Source organism: Rhea americana, unplaced genomic scaffold, assembly GCF_003343005.1.
Source record: "Rhea americana isolate MKP2758 unplaced genomic scaffold, rheAme1 scaffold_351, whole genome shotgun sequence".
Classification (NCBI taxonomy): Eukaryota; Metazoa; Chordata; class Aves; order Rheiformes; family Rheidae; genus Rhea; species Rhea americana.
In genome coordinates this window covers 274,407-290,457 of record NW_028186481.1, presented here as the reverse complement: position 1 = coordinate 290,457, position 16,051 = coordinate 274,407, and the positions used below count along the sequence as shown (strand labels likewise).

The 16,051-nt window shown below is 46.8% G+C and overlaps 1 protein-coding gene across 1 annotated transcript in view; it reads left to right on the top strand.

The window, feature by feature from the left end:
- The window catches only part of ENDOV (endonuclease V), a 16,772-nt gene extending 801 nt beyond the window's left edge, over nt 1–15,971 (top strand). The window contains exons 3-10 of the mRNA XM_085311901.1: nt 272–443; nt 1,585–1,719; nt 2,170–2,209; nt 2,546–2,658; nt 2,768–2,836; nt 3,512–3,640; nt 11,130–11,206; nt 12,306–15,971. Coding sequence (XP_085168027.1) covers nt 272–443; nt 1,585–1,719; nt 2,170–2,209; nt 2,546–2,658; nt 2,768–2,836; nt 3,512–3,640; nt 11,130–11,206; nt 12,306–12,336 — 766 coding nt within the window. The 3' untranslated portion in view covers nt 12,337–15,971. The remainder of the gene's footprint in view (nt 1–271; nt 444–1,584; nt 1,720–2,169; nt 2,210–2,545; nt 2,659–2,767; nt 2,837–3,511; nt 3,641–11,129; nt 11,207–12,305) is intronic.
- The last annotated feature ends 80 nt before the right edge of the window (nt 15,972–16,051 follow it).

The following is a 16,051-nucleotide window of genomic DNA, read 5'->3' as shown; positions in this document are numbered from 1 at the left end:
CGAGCGGGCTGCCGTTGGCCCGCGCCCTCCTCCTCGGAGCGGGCCGAGGGTGCCCGCGGCCTGCAGGGCCGCCYGGAAAGCGGCAGCCTGCCTCCGGGCCCCGGCGGCTCTGCGGGTGCGCCCGCGGGGCCCGGCCCGGCCCAGGGCCCGTGCCGAAGCGGGGCCTCGGCCTTGGGAGAGGCCCGCGGGACGTGCCCTGCCTGCCCGCCGAGCGGGGAGCGGGGCTGAGGGGAAGGGGCCCTCTAACTGCGGCCGCGCCGCCTCTCGCTAGGGAGCAAGCCCGGCTGAAGGCCAGCGTGATTGAGGAGGATACCGAGGAGTGGCAGAAAGATCCAAGCTTTGCAGGCCTAGGGAGAGTAGGAGGCCTGGACTTGTCCTACGTCAAAGGAGATGACACCAAGGCGTGTGCCTCCCTTGTGGTTCTCAGCTACCCCGATCTTGAGGTAATGGCAAGTGAACGCGTCCGCTCCTTAGGGTGGTGTGAGTTTTTTATAGAAAACTTACTCAAAGGCTATTACCTATTTTGTCTCCGCATCATAGGACATCAGTAAGTTATCAACAAARTTTTCATCCGTGTGTTGTGCAGGGAAGAGAAATAGGGGAAAGAACAAGTTTAAGGGTCTAGACATCATTTTGGAAATATGTAATACAAACTGCTCCTGATCGCAAGAGGTTCTTAGGAATTACAGGGAAGTTAGGAGGTATTCAAGGGTAGCTTTAGTATGCGTTAGGGTCAGTCGAGTAAACCAGAAAATGCGGTGATGAGATGTTGCCTGTGGACAGGCACAGAAAACTAAATGATTAGATCAATATTGGAAGTAATCAATTTCAGGTGYGACCTGGAAAGAGACACAACGGATTGTTGTTAGCACATACCAGGAGAGCAAATTAAAGCATTTGTAGCACTCATAGATGTCCTATTTGTGAGATTTAGCTGGTAATCAGTTAATAATATAAGATGTAATTTGTACATTTTCCAGTCTGCCACGAATCCTAGGTTCAAGTTACCTTGAAATAATAAAGATACTTGGTTTCTTTTCTGGTTTTCAACCTGCTACAAAAATTGTCTTTAACTATAAAACCTATCACAAACAGAGAAACAGTTTGGTATCAGCCACTGGAATTTTTAAGGACTGACTTCCAGATCCTGCCCTGATTCTTGATTTGTCCTACATGGACATTTGTTGGCTAATRTCCTGTCTCTGGAGCTTTCTTTTAGAATCCTCTCACCTGTTCCTACAGAGGCAGAGGTGCTTTGATAATGCTCTGACTGTGTGAACTTTGAGGTCCCCCAGTGTGTATTTGAATAGCTGCCCTGGCTTTTTACAAGGACTTCACTCTTAAGTGGGGCATGGTAGGACATGTTTCTGTCAATAGCCCAGTACTCCCTCCTTTTCTCTAACTTAGAGAGAGACTGACACAACTCAATTGCATTAGCTTTGCGTGAGAGATGCAAAAGTAGTAGAGTACTTTTACAAAGATGAGAGCGTAAGGGACATAAATAGGAGAGGGGATATAACTGCAATTAAGGACTAAGTAAGTGCTGGAGATCATTTTCTCTGTACTGTGCTCCTGTGGTTCTAGGTGCTGTATGAGGATTGCCAGATGGTTGCTGTGACAGCCCCCTACGTAGCAGGATTTTTAGCCTTCCGAGAGGTCCCTTTCCTGGTGGAAGCAGTTCAGAGACTTCAGCAGAAAGAGCTTAGGCTCAAACCTCAGGTGTGGCATGTTTTTTTGTCCCAAGCAGAGATGTCATGAAGAGTTAGAGTCCTGCTGAAAGATGATGCTCCCTCTGCTGAAGCTGCAGCATCTAGCTGCTCTTCACTGGCAGGACAGAAAGCTCAGTGTCAAAGTTGTACTGAGCATCTATTGCACTATCTTTAGGTATCAGGAATGCTGAGCCAAGACGAGCAAAGCATCCCTTGGCGATGAAAATTCCATTCTGCATATAGCACCGATGGCAAGCACTGCCAGTAACTAAAAGCTCATGCTGCTGGTACACTGGTTATTTAGTCATACATAAAAGAAAGCACACTGAGTGGAGGCTCTTATCTAGAGGTCAAAGGATTGAAACATGGACCTCTCCTTCCTCATAGGGCCACCAATACTGTTTGCTCATTGGAGTGTCTCTCGGCATAGAAAATAACTTTTTTTTGGGGGCCTTTCCAGGTGCTGCTTGTGGATGGGAACGGCCTGCTGCATCATAGAGGTAGGTCTTCACTAAAGAGCCCTGCGACCCCATGCTCTCACTTGCGATTCGTGTTCTAGAGTGTCTTGCGTTACATTAGAGATCTTCTTACTAAGTTTCAAAGAGAAGGGATGGAGAAAGGAGGCTCAGTATTGATGGGTTAATAACCTGAATTTTTGCCTGTCCCTCAGGTACTCATCAAGTTCTCTTGCAAATTCCTGATTCCTCAAAAGTGGCAGTTTTTCTTTCCAGGAAAGTTACCCTTTATGGCAGGGCTGACTCGTCAGCCCTGGCATTGGTGTTGTAGCATTTTCAGAGGAGTATGCAAATACTGCTTTTGTGCCTCCTTGTTGGCAGGATTTGGTGTGGCCTGCCACTTAGGGGTCCTGACAGATCTACCATGCATTGGAGTGGCCAAGAATCTCCTGCAAGTGGATGGCTTGGCCAGGGATGAACTGCACAGAGAGCAGGTTAGGCCAGACTGAGAATTCTTTCCATTCTTTAATATGCAAAGAGAATTGAGACAGCCACATAAAAGTACTTTCTAACCAGCTAACCTTCTATGCTTTTATCCTCTAGATTCGTTCCCTGCAAATGGAAGGAGATGCATTCCCACTAACTGGTACTTCAGGGAAAGTCCTGGGCATGGTAAGCTGAGGGACTTCCCAATCCACCTTCCCATCCATGAGTCTTCAAGCTTCATGTAACTGGAARCATTGAAAATTTTTCTCTCTGTAGTAGGAGTGTCTCAGTGACATCAGTTCAGGAAGACAAGGTCTGAGCAGCAGCAAGTAACACTGATTTTGTCAGCTCAACCATTCTTAGAAATTCTTAGAAAGGGGTGGCCATTCAGGTGTTGCATATATTCATGTGAGGTGCCATGCCCCAGTATCCGTGTTCATGAATGACAGTCAAGGAAATGTACCAGTTCTGTAGCAGTTTCCCAGGATGCAAAATGGGAGCTTATGTCTCAGAACAGTGCTGCACAAGAAGAGAGCAGATTTAAGAAACATCATCCCCCAGTGATATTTCAGCACAGTCTGCATTAGCAGATCTGCACACTACTTCTCTGAGCAGTGTGAAGCATTTAGGGAAGAGTTAACAGGGCAGACAGAATCTGTGATTCTGTGGCAGTCCCTGTGAGGAGATCACTATCTCCTCACTAGATCACTAGTGGGAAGTAGAGGATCAAGAAAGCTGGGACATGCCAGATGCAGACCCATTCTGAAAGTGGGTTGACTGGCTTATAATTCATATATCACTTTGTATTTGTTCAAAATAAGCCCCTTAAGTATTTGATCTTTCTCATTTGTGAATGCACAGGTCCTGCGTAGCTGCAACAACAGCTCTAAGCCCCTTTATATCTCTGTGGGCCATAGGGTGTGCCTGGAGACAGCTGTGCATCTAGTCAAGTCTTGCTGCAGGTACCGGATTCCGGAGCCTATCCGACAGGTACAAAAATAGGGGGAACTGAAGAAGGAAAACGCAGGTCTGAAACAGGGAAGCAGGCAAATAGGCAGTGGAGGAGGCATGTCAGCTGTGGATACCAAGCATATGATGATATGCGAGGGCCTCAGCTGCCCATACTTCTGCAATTGTAGCCGTCCAACTTCCTGGGCTGTTCTCTCCAGCCTGCTGTATTGTCATTTAAGTGGTAAAGCTCCAACTGGTCCTTCCTTCCTCTTTGCTTCTCCTTCTGACGCAGTGCTCAGAAGCATACACAACCCTCAGTGCAGACCCAGTCTGACTGATTTCTTGGTTCCTGTTTGCGGGCAGTTTCTATTATGCTGATGTTTRTAATACAGAGGAGCTGGAAATGCAGTTTTCCTGGGCACTGTGAGCCTAGCACAGACTGCAGTGCTGCTCCTCTGGGCTTTTCTCTGCTACTGCACTCTGCAAGGAGCTGCGGGCTCTGGGGCGACAGGCAGCCAGTAGGTGACAGCACTGGATTGCATTCAGTGAAGCGCAGCTGCCACCAGGGCTCTGCCTCAGACTAATTAAATCACAGCAGGGCTGGAGGAAAGGATCTGGAGAGTGTAAAACCTCCAGGACTTCTAGCCTGACAAATGCTTCCCTTCTGTCAGGGTCACCCTGCCATTATTGACTCAGGTGGGCCTGACCCACTGTGTGTTCAGACTAGGGCCTGTTCAGATGTTTCTATTTGCAGCATTGCCTGAAACATGGAGTTGGCATTGCTATACCTCAGTGCRTGTCAGGTGTCTCACCACCTTTGCTCTGCAGCTCGTCAGAGCAGTGCTAAGAAGATCGTGCTGAGGGCTGTTATACAGTCTCCACAAATAGGAACTTCTGTTTGGTACTGCAGTGTTTTTTGAAAACAGAATATTGAGTCTATAGTTAAAACCAGACAAAAACTGAGAAATAATCCTTGGAGCACCCAAACCAGAAAGTAGATTTTCTGATCTCATACACCACTACCTGCCAGACTTGAGCAGGCTGATAGATCTTCTTATGTAATCTCTTCCAGCAAGGGACAAATGCCTCAGCAGAGCTCTAAGCTAGCCCTGCAGTTTGTCATGTTCAGAGGAAAAGCATTCCTTTTGGAAACAAATAGGTGTCTTGCAGCTTTCCATTACCTTCATTCTGTTTTCAGCTCACTACAGCAGTTATCTGTGGTTTGAGATTCTTCCAATTCTCTAACTACAACCTTCATTTAAAGTGATGGAATGGAATGGCCACTTTCCTTGCAGAGGGATTTGAGATCCAGAAAAGAGTGTGTTTAATGTAGAGACAGAGGACTGGCATAGGATAAGGACGCTTAAACCTTTTCATGGGATAAATTCACCTAGTTGGAAAAAAGATCTGCTAAAATTCAAAACAGGCTTCTCCCCATCACACTTCCTCTGTGTGGTAACTATGATAAGTGCTTTCATGAAAGAGTTAAAAAAAAAATTGGTTTTGGAAATACTTTTTTAACTTTCTGGGTACAACAGAATGGGAGTGTATGGCATTTTGCAAGTGATCCTAGAGAATCTATCACCATTCCACAAACTGCAGTGTAGAATGTACTGACCTAAGGGAATCAAGGAGGAACTGGGTGAAAATGAAAAAAGGTGAGATCTGTCAGATCTTGACATGGCATAGTGCTGGAAATCTAAGATCTTGGGCACCTAAACTTGGAAGTAGAAAGCTGCAGTGGGTCTTGTCCTAGGTGACTTCCTTGGACTCTGCTATGGCATGTCTCTGGGACTAACTTGCAGACCTGATGGGTGGTGTGCTCGCAGCTTTTTCAGTGTCCAGTGAAAGACTTCAGCTTTCTTTGAAAGTTCTGGTATACTACTCTAAAGAGAGCTCAGCTGCTGATACCTTCTTGAGGCTGTGATTATGGCTTATGTAAAGACAGTACTATGCTGCAGATTATGTAGTACTGTGCAGCTGTTGTGGGAACTTAAACTTTCCACGTTCCTAGAGGAATGGCTGGCCGGGCTGTATAGGACATGCTGTGCTTGCTGAGCATGGAACAGTATCTAGGCAGTAGTCAGAAGTGATTTGATTTGACCCGTGATATATACGGTCATGCTACCAAAGGAACTGTGGCTTGGAAGCAGGTGGGAGAAGCGATCTTTCAGAGGAAGCAGAGGGAAGCTCATTATTAGTTACAGTAAGTATTTACATCCTATATAAGCCTTACTCCATGTGTAACTGTAAGGCTTATTAGGCGAATTTTGCTTGCAGAGGGGTGGTCTTCTTACTCAGTCAGCTTGTCAGATTTTGATGATTCTCTGCAGAGATTTGATCTTTTAGAACTACCTAGAGAGAGGGTTTGAGGTAGGTAAGAGCTGTCATCGTAAGCATCATAAGCAAAACTTTCAAACTGAGCAGCACTGGAACAAAACGAAGCCCTTCTGAGAGCAGCTACCCTTGCCTACTTCTGGCAGAAGTCAGAACCCGTCTCCATTGTTTGCCCATGCTCTAAGCCTGCCTAGACCCAGAATTCCCGTGTACAGCGTGAGTAACAGAAGCTTTTAACCCTTTCCAGCTGACAACGATTGCACTGGAACTGATTCTTCTACTTTTGCTGTTTCAACTTCCTGGTTGGCTGCACACCAGGCTTCTGCTCACTTGATGATCCTTTTAGCTCCAGCTGGCATCTTGCCCAGCTGGTTCCTGCTGGCTCAGGATGTTGCTGATGGGGCAGTCTGTTGCTCTAGCCCACCAAGAAGGACAGAAGTAGGCCTGCCCAGACCTGTTAATTTCTGCAGGTCATTCTACATGAAGTATTAAACACTTATCCAATCAAGAACTGGAAAACAAGCCATCGTCTCTACCCTTTGTGTAAATAGCTCATGCTGCCAGTGGGGAAATCAATAGCTGAAGACCTGAAACTCTTAAGGCTTTGAGATGTAGCCCCCAACTACAAACTTGCTGTGTACACATGGATGACCAGTGCCCCCTCATAAAACAGGCAAAGCAACAATTCCATACCCTAATGCCAGCACTAGTCCCCTCTTAAAATAGAAGCAATCTGTGAGGATTATTACGGGACAGTTATCCATCTTATTGATTAGCCTCTTGGTTAATACGCTAGGTTAAGCTGTCTCTCAGCACTGTGTTAGGAGTGAGGACTGGTCGGTAACTTGCCACCTAATCAAGCATTAGCTTATGTTATCAGCAGAACTTGGACTGTGATTTTTTTTTCCCTAGAAAAATTGTTTGTAGATCTGACTCTTCCTACCTTGATCTCCCAGTAGGGACTTCACTGAACAACCTCTTTCTCTTGTTATAAAATACATCACGTAATCTCTTATCCTGAAGAGTGATCAAAGTTATTTGTCAGTTCAGTTATGAAACTGTCCAATTATAGAGAGAAGGGAAAAAAGTCTCCCAAACAAACCACTCCTTATGTAAGTAGTTTTCATTCTCTAGCTTGCAGAATTGTTAAGCAGTTATGGAGCTGCATTTCCAGCAGTGAGCAGGCAGAGTCTCCACCTCAGAGGCCTGACTGGGAGCTGGCAGGGATGGGAAGAAAATGGTAGGGAACTTGTTGAGGTAGGGGAGAGACTYTTCAGAAGAAGAATAATGATGAGAGTTGCAAATGCTTCAAGGACAACCACCAGGGATGTACTAACCCGCTTTACTAGCATGATCATCATATGCTGTGAAGCTTTTCCAGCTGTAAAGGTCACAAACTGCTTTTTAAGGGGAGAGAGATACTGTTATCTTTGAGGTGGGGCACATCAGCTTTTCTGAAATGTCACCCTGTAGCAGTGTTTTGGAAAAAGGAAGTTTCTGGGAAAGAAAAACTTTAAGAGAATGTAAAGATCTGCCAGTGCTGGAAGTTAGCCTAGAAACAGGGATCTGTATGTTTGTGAAAACATCCAAGAGTCATAGGCTAATACAGTACAGCACTGGAAAGCTGACCAGTAGCGGTTCTGGGGAACAGGAATATCAAATAAATGTCTAGCAACACTTTCTATAGCTTTGGAGTTTTCTATTGGTATTCTTCTAGTCCAGTTCTGACCACGTGCTATCCAGTATTGCTGGAGACTGAATACTCAGGTCTGAGCTTAATTAGAACTCCTGGCCCCAGGGACAGAAGGTATGGATGAAGGCCTCAGATGAGGCTGATCAGAGCCATTGAGACCTATTTTTGCATTTAAGGCCCAGACTGACCTTTTGGTGAGGATGGGGTGGGTAGCAATTCTCTACTTATATAAAGTTAGGATCAAGGTAGTAATTTCCTGTTTGCTTGCCCTGACTCTCAAGGACTCATATCGCAGGAGAGTAAATCAGAAGAGGAAGGGAAGAACAGGACACTTGCATGAGGAGGGGTTTGATGAAGTCTAGCAATGGCTCTGAGCTCAATTTGAWGCAAGAGGAGGGCAGTAAACCATGAATGTGGTCAAATCTCAGCCTTAAACGTTCTGATTTTCGGCCCTAGCAGGGATTCAACTAGAAAGCAAAGCTCAGGGGCCTTAGCACTGATATGACCTGGAATGTAAACATGCTCCTGTTGTCTTGCTTGGCAGCCTTGCTGTTGTGCTCGTACACAGGACAATGTGAAAGGTATGTCTTTCAGTCATTTGCCATGCAAGTGCTGCCAAGAAGGGATAGAGCCAAGGATGTGCTTGTATCTTGTCTCTATCTGCTTTTATTGGATGTTTTTACCTGCTTTAGCTGCATAATTACCATCACACAGCCAGCCTGCAAGGCACATAGGCAGGATGAGCCAAGCTCTTGCCTAGGGGAAAGGATATGCAGCAGACTAGTGGTGTGGTTCTCCATCTGTTGCTGCATCATGCAACTGCTGGAACAGAAGTAGTAAATGGATGGGTACAGGGATGAGTCCAAGAATGGCCAATACCAGCTTCTCTCTTTTCATCTCATGTCATCTTGAGAACTCTCTTGTTTGCTGGATCCTCATCTTTCCAAGCTCTTCACAGCCCTCTCCATAGCTGCCCCTCCTAATTTACAGTCTTCAGTGGAGGGGAGAACCCTATTTCTCATTTRAGTAGCCACCACCAAAGCTAATTGTTTGGGAACATCAGTATCATAGCTGAAACAACCATGGATGGTCTCAGAGTGCTCTGAGCATGAAAGCTGCAGCCTGCGCCTGATTGCAGCAACAGTGGGAGTCCCAGTTAGCCTAGTTCTTGAATAYTGCTCCTATTTTACTGACTGTACATGAAAGCTATAACAGCAGAGTCTGTGGGGCACTTCTTCTCAGTCATTTCTGTCTCTCCKCAGTGCTCATACACAGGACAATGTGAAAGGTATGTCTTTCAGTCATTTGCCATGCAAGTGCTGCCAAGAAGGGATAGAGCTAAGGATGTGTCTGGTTAAGGGCAGCTAAGGTTCACTGTGGTCTGTAAATGTGATGAGTATTTCCTTGGTCTGCCAGAGCAGGTGAAGTTCTTGAACTGGTAGCAACTTCATCTGCAAGTCCAGAGATGGGCAGGGGCATCTCATCCCTTGCCTCATCCTCAGGCTTTCTTTGCCCTGTGATGGACCTCCACAGGCATATTCCTCTCAAAGAAGTTGTTAGATAATCCAGCGGGAATGAGATACTGAGTCTCGGCACCCTCCCTCATGCACAGCTGCCAGTGTCTCTAARCCAGAATTGCTTCTGGCACCAGTGAGCCCTTGTAGCACGTTTGCAGGAAGAAGCCCACAATTAAGATGCATTTCTCTTCCATTTGGAGGTACATTGTCAATGGGGTCAGTCTATTTGAAGCTTGCTCAAGTGCTGTCAAGGTCCAAAGCCTCTTGGCCAAAACTGGATATTTAAGAGTGGTTGCAGCTGACTCATGCAGTGGAGCAGCTAGGAACACCAAGATGCAGTGTTTGTGTAACGAGCTCTGTCACCTCTTTGAGAGGCTCCCAGCAGCAGATTGACTGTTACCAGGGTGACTGACTCACGCTGGAGCAGTCCTCCCACTGGGAATGGCAGGTAGGGAGCAAGCTCTAGCACAAGTAGGGTYCAGGGTCTAGAGACAGCAAATGCTGTGGCTCTGTAGCATTCTGCTGCCCCAGGGCAAATGAATAAAATGCTGTAGTATTTACCCACCTTTTGAAGAGGGATCTATGAGCCTCTGCTTGGTGTTAAATTGCCTTGCAGTGCTGCAGAGGTCTGCTGTCGCATCCGTATGGTTATGGCACTCCAACAACTTTCTGGGGACTAGGGGACATCCTTTTGTACACTGGTGTAAGCTGAAGGTCTTCACTTTACTACTTCTAAAAGCTCTCTGGGACATCTCAGCGGAAACCTCCTCCACTCATCCCTGATTCCATGTGATCCATTTACGGAGTGTCAAGGGTGGTTGAGCAGTTCTTCTTTGTTCAGTGGGAGGACTGATTTACTTTGGGGGATGTTTTCTTTCCAGGGAAGGAGGACTTCTCTCCTGTCTTCAAGGTTCTAACAAATCTGTTCCCTCTCTCTTGTTACTCATCAGACAGTGGGCTTGGACTCGAGGTCCTGAGCTATTTCCAGAGAAGGTCCATGGAGGGGCCTGGCTACTCATTACACTTTCCCAGATTGTGCTTGAGGGTGCCTGTATGCAGAAGTAGTCATCTGGGTCAGTTTGAAAGGTGGAGGCACTAGATCTTTCTCAGACTTCCAGCTCTTTTCCAGCTTGGCTCTGTTGCCAGGGTTCAAGAAAGTGGGGAGGGTGGGGTTGTTGCTCTGACTGAGAAACAAAGCACAATGGGAAAACAGTCCATCACCTCACCAATTCTCACTTTACCACTGGCCAGTTCTTGCTTAGCTTCTGGAAGTCCTTACTGGCCTGTCACATCCCTGAACCATTTGGAGGTCATTTTAGGAACTATTCAGTGTAGGTGCAAGGTAAGAGAGGCTGTTGCAGTTCTCAGCCTGGCAAGGATTCCAGCTGGGTCAGTGTTTGCTGTGAAAAGACTCACTGTATTGCAATGTGTGCTGGAAGTCTGTGTTAATTCATCCTTCAGGTCTTATAGAGACCTTTGGAGAAGGCTGGCTGCACTCATCTGAGCTGCTACAAGGATTTGCTGAGTAAGCCAATCTGCTTTCTAGTCTGGTTGTTCATCCTGCAGTACTTGGGAGAAGCCAAGGCTGAGTGAGCTTGCAGCAGTGCTTGGCACGAACTCTCTGTGCCCACTGTCTCCTCTGTGTTCAGCGTCACCTCCTTGTTCCCATGAAAAAGTTAGGGGCAGACAGCCAGGATTCGGAGAACATTATCTCTGCTTCTGAAATGAATTGTACTTCATCAAGGCTGTTTAGTCCAGGACCCTTTATTTCTTCACTGTAAGTCTTCAGTCTCTTGACCAACTTGCAGTGGGACACAGAACTCGAACAAGAAAAGAAACAAGTTTCTCTTTGCAAGGCAGTTGTGCTAGGACTATTTGTGATGTACTGACGTGAGGGTGTGCGGGGGCTTACTAAGATAACTAAGGGGGCACCAAGCTGGCTGATCAGTCCCTTGTCATCAGTCTTCCTCCTTAATTCCAGGCTGATATTAGATCGAGGGAGTATATTCGGAAGCAGCTGTGTTCACCACTGGAGGTCGTATCTTCTGGGCCAAAGAGGTAGGTGTGTGGGCAGCACAACCAACTGCCTGTCCACAGGGGATCTGATGTAATGATCTTTAGTAATGGCATTATAGGGACAGCTAGGGTAACAAGGTGAGCTCAAGTGACATCAGGGCACATGCTGCCTCCCTAAAGGGTGATTTCTGGTGATTGTAGCCATGCTACTTTACACGTTTCTTCCAAAGAGCACAGTATCCTAGGCTGGGGAAGGTCACTGGGGATTTGGTCCATTTCTGGTCCCTGTGATAAGCAAAGCACTAACGCCCACAGGTGTGACRTAAGGATGAACAGAAATATCCTGCAAGGAGCTGTTTTCTGTCCACAGAAAACAAGGAGAGGGTCATAATACCCCACTCTTACATAATGTAGGACAGTGGCTGCTCTGTTACACCACTGTGAATCCATAGCAAGTGCACAGCCACGTAGGAGTTGCATGTGTCATGGCTGCATTGCCTTCCCAGGGTAGTTCATGACAGTTCATTGTTGGGTTCTGTCAGACCTGCAAAGATACCGTGTCGTACAGATACTAAATACAGCTGCCTAAAGAGCTACTCATGAACAAAGTGTGTCAAGACTCAAAGCCCAGTCGAGTCTTGAGAGTCATATTGGACCAGAAAGTGAAAAGCGAAGGTTGCTCGTGGCAGTAATGAGGGATTACTTATGCTGAGTAGAGGCAGATGTTATGGATTCCTTAGGATACATGGACAATGCAACTTAAGGTGTTCTGCTCATCTCCTCTGTTTGAATCATGCAGCCACAAGCAAAAGATCAGGATTTTGTACTCTTGGAGTGACTTGTATAGCTGCACAGTCCAGCCAGTGTATGRGGTGGCCCTGTGCAGTGCCAGGCTGTGTGCCCTCCATTTGTGCTAGTGCTTCATCCTGACTCTAACACCTTCTAGCTATTGCAGATACTGAAGCTCACACAAAGGCTGGCTGGTTTGGGAACTGAACAGAAACATGAAATTAATTCAGTTTACAGCTATATTTCCCCAAACCTCTGTATCCTAGTCCTTTGTTCCCTGGGTGACAGTTACTTGATCTTTTTGACTTCTGCTTTTTTAAGTCTTATCATCCTTCCTTGTTCTTGTTCCTAGACGAGAAAAGGAGACTGAACCTGATGATTAAGCTAATGCCAGAAGAAACTGCAGGGCCCCTGTACACTGAATCCTCTCGCCTACCAAGAGCGTGGGTCTGTGAAGTGCAACAGCCAAGTGCCGTGCTTGGGAAGCCGATTCCAGTGCAGTGCAGGGCCACGTCAGTCAGGACTATGTCAGCCTCTGTGTGGGGTTCTGGTGGACAGGCAAATCTGCCTCTGTTCAAGGATAATGTCTACAACATATTTGTATGATCGCTTTTTAAATAAGTGCTGTAAAAGCATGTCTTGTAAATTTGCTACAACTCAAGTATTTGGGAAATCACAGGAGGTGATATATGAAAAGAGGCTGAGGCACTTGACATAGTTATAAGCCTTTGGCTCCCACCCTCCGTGACATGGAGACTTCCCTTCTTGTCATTCTTGGATCTTCTTCCACCCAGTCCCTTCAGCCTGTGCTCTCACACTCGCTTTACACATCTCCGGGGAACAGAAACCCAGTATGTAGCTCCGGCTGGTCCTGACAGACGGGCAGAGGACTCTGTGTTTCAGGTGGGCGTGTGATTCACGAGGGAAGGGATGGAGCCAACAGTCTGCTGCATATTTTGGAAGAGGCTTGTATGTCTGAGCTCCAGTACCTGATTAGCTTTCCTGTCTATTTGGTGTCGATGGCTTCTGCCTGCCTGCTGCCTTTGTGCCATGCAGCAGTTACCAGACCTTAGTGACTGTATGTAAGTCGTCTGGGCACATGGTGCCTTGGTGTTGCTGATCTTGGTGGGAACGTACTCTGGACTGCTGCTGAAACAAAATTCCCCTTCAAGGGCATTATGATGCACCGATCTACTTAGTGTATTGTTACTGTGACCCTTTCCACCATGACTGGGCTAGAGGGGTCGCAACGCAGATCAGTTCCTCCTGAGGAAAAGAATATGGGAACGGAAAATTTCCCATCAAGGGGAATGGGGAGGGAGCACCTCACTCGCGTACAATCAGTCAAGATGGACAGATYCCCAGCCTGACGTTCTGCAGTCTGAACGGACTGTGAGCACTGGTGTCAGGTCGTTAGGGAAGCTGTCTGGGACTAGCACGTTTGGATCAACATCCGTCAGTTAAGAAGTCTGTGAACCTTTGCATTAACAGCAGAGCACAGAACAAACAGTTTCTATCCCTGAATCAATACAGCTAGTCTAGTCTTTTTAGTCTAGTCTTTTTCCTCTCTGAAGAGGAAAAAGAATGTTTTCCTGGTGACTGTAGAAAGGTGTTCAGGCTCAGGATTTCTGTGGTCTGTTTTAAATGCTGCCAGGCATATCATCTTTGCATAAATATATCTCACAGCTTTTGTTATTCTTTTTGTACATAACTCTCAGTAGTGTTTTGGACATAGAGGACATTCAGCCTTTTCTACATGACTGTGCAACATCTGATAGATCAGGATCTGGGTTCGTTTGTCCTTGAAGCACTACACCCTTGAAACTCAGGTAAGAAAAAAGGAAGGAATTTACTAACTCTTGGTTTCTCCCAGGGCCTACTTTGGGGAACTTTGTTGGTACAGTTCTCTGGAGTATTAAAAAGTGGGATTGGCAGCAGTCAGTCCCTAGCAGGGTTCTCTCCCTACCCCCAAAACTTGCTGATTAATATATTTTAAAAAACAAAACCTTTAGCTGCTTTAGTTTTCAAATCACTGAGAAGGAGTGTGCAGTCTCCTGGGAAGTCTCAAAGCCATGTTCACATGGGGATTTGTTACATGGGTGATCAGAGACCAGGAAGGAAGGAAAGAAAGTTGGAGTGAAGTTGCACTCCTTTGATCCGTGTGATTTGCGTGAGATCAGTGAGAGGCTGCCCAGCAGAGAAGGGTAAGAGGAAGCATTTGATATTGCATCTGACCCCTGCTTTTGGCAAGGAATAAGCAGTGGGGGAAGCTGGTAGGCAATCCTCCCAGGCCAAGGAGAAGTGGAGGGCATCATTCTTGTTTCACTCCTAATGCCACAGACATGATGCCTGTTCTGACACTGCCACGTCCCCTGTCTCGAGGGAAGAGCTTGGAGACAGCCTCCTGAAAAGCAGCCCACTGACAGCTCTGCTTGAACACACACTCTGGGACTAGCTTCCCCCACTGCCTCCTCCTTGCTCATCGTCCACCTAACAAACTGCGAAAAGACCCAGTACTGTCATGGAGTCAGCAAAAGCTAAAGGCTGTGCAGCTGGCCAAGGCTACCTGTGCTCTACTGAGGCTAGCCAAAACATTGTTTCCTAAGCTCCCAGGTGAGATGGGCATGGGAAGTGGGGAAGGGATCTGGCAATGAATGACTCRTAGCTAGCATGGATAGGGAAGAGAGCAGCAGCAGCCTAACTGTTCTTCTGATGGAGGAGAACTAGCAGTGTAATTAGAAGCAGTGGACTGCTCTCCCTGCAATGGCAAAGTCAATCCAGTTTAACTAGGAAGCACTTGCTGTGCAGAAAGGTCTGCTGGAGGTGAGCACCCAACACTCCCAAGCTAAAACCACTTCCTCTGTTTCCTACCTTGGCATGCTTCTGTGTGCCTCTCAGGTCTGTGGCAGTGCAAGTGCAGTCAATCTCCTTTCTGCAAAAACAATTGGAATTGGGGTGAGTCCTGCAGTTCCCCCCCCCATAACTAGTAGGTTTAGAGTTAATATAGGGAGCATTAACTACTAAATTCTTACTAGAAAGAGTTGATCTGAGAGCTTTCCCAAATCTTTACATACGCCACTAGATTGCTGTCCACAGTTCGTTCATTTCTCATTCCCACTGCATGTGAAGCAGCAACCTTGCTTGACCACAAGGACAGGGCCCTCTAAAGTTTGTAATAGATGTAGAGAAATATTGAGAGCCAGGGGACTGCTAGTTCCTAAATCTCATCAGCAGAACACTAAAGAAATAAAATACTTTGATCCTGCTTTTCTTGGCCTGTTCCTGAACTTTGCTGATGCAGGAAGTACTCTGCCTGAGCTGGGCTGTTGCAAAGCTCAGAGTCACACAATGTTCTTCCCTGACCCTGTATTACACCACTTTCACTTCACATTTATCTCTGTGATGCTGAAGCTCCTCATTCAGATCAGCTGTGCCAGTGCCCATTAGAAGGGACCCACCAGGGAGCTGGAGAGTGATGCTAAGGCTGGAGCAGCTGGCCCTTAGYATACGAGCTGCTCTATTAGAAAACRCCTTTCTTCAGCAAAGAGGGGCTGTAGCTCTTACTGACCTGGCTATGTGACAAAAAGAGGTGAGTGTCTGCAGTTTTAAGCTCTCCTGATGCTTCAGTGATTTCATGTGCCTTTCTGGTTGTTTTTCAGTGATGTGAGGGTTGATGGTATGCCTGTTGGTAGTTGTACTGTAGTGGAAGATGTGAGCTGGGCTAYGCTGAGCCCAGTTTCTTACTATGGATGTGTGGTTGCTGTTGTAGGCCTGCGACTGGAGGCTGTCTCTGGATGGGCTTCTGACTTCCTAGTGTGCCTAAAACCTAAAGTCCCCTGCTAGACAACTAAGGCTGCTGCCACTRCTGTCTGAAGCTGGTCTGTGTGCTGTACCCTGCCGTGCTGCAGAGGAGGCAGCTCTCCCCAGAGAGGGGAGGTTGGAGGGGGAATAAAAGTCCAAGYGCATCTGCATGCTCTGCTCCCCCAGAGATCGCTTGCTGCAGTTGAGCTTGCTCTGAGTCAACAGACTTGCCTCTCTATTCCTCTTACACAGGTGAACTCCCTGAAATCAGACTACTCTGGATTAAAGTCACCTTTA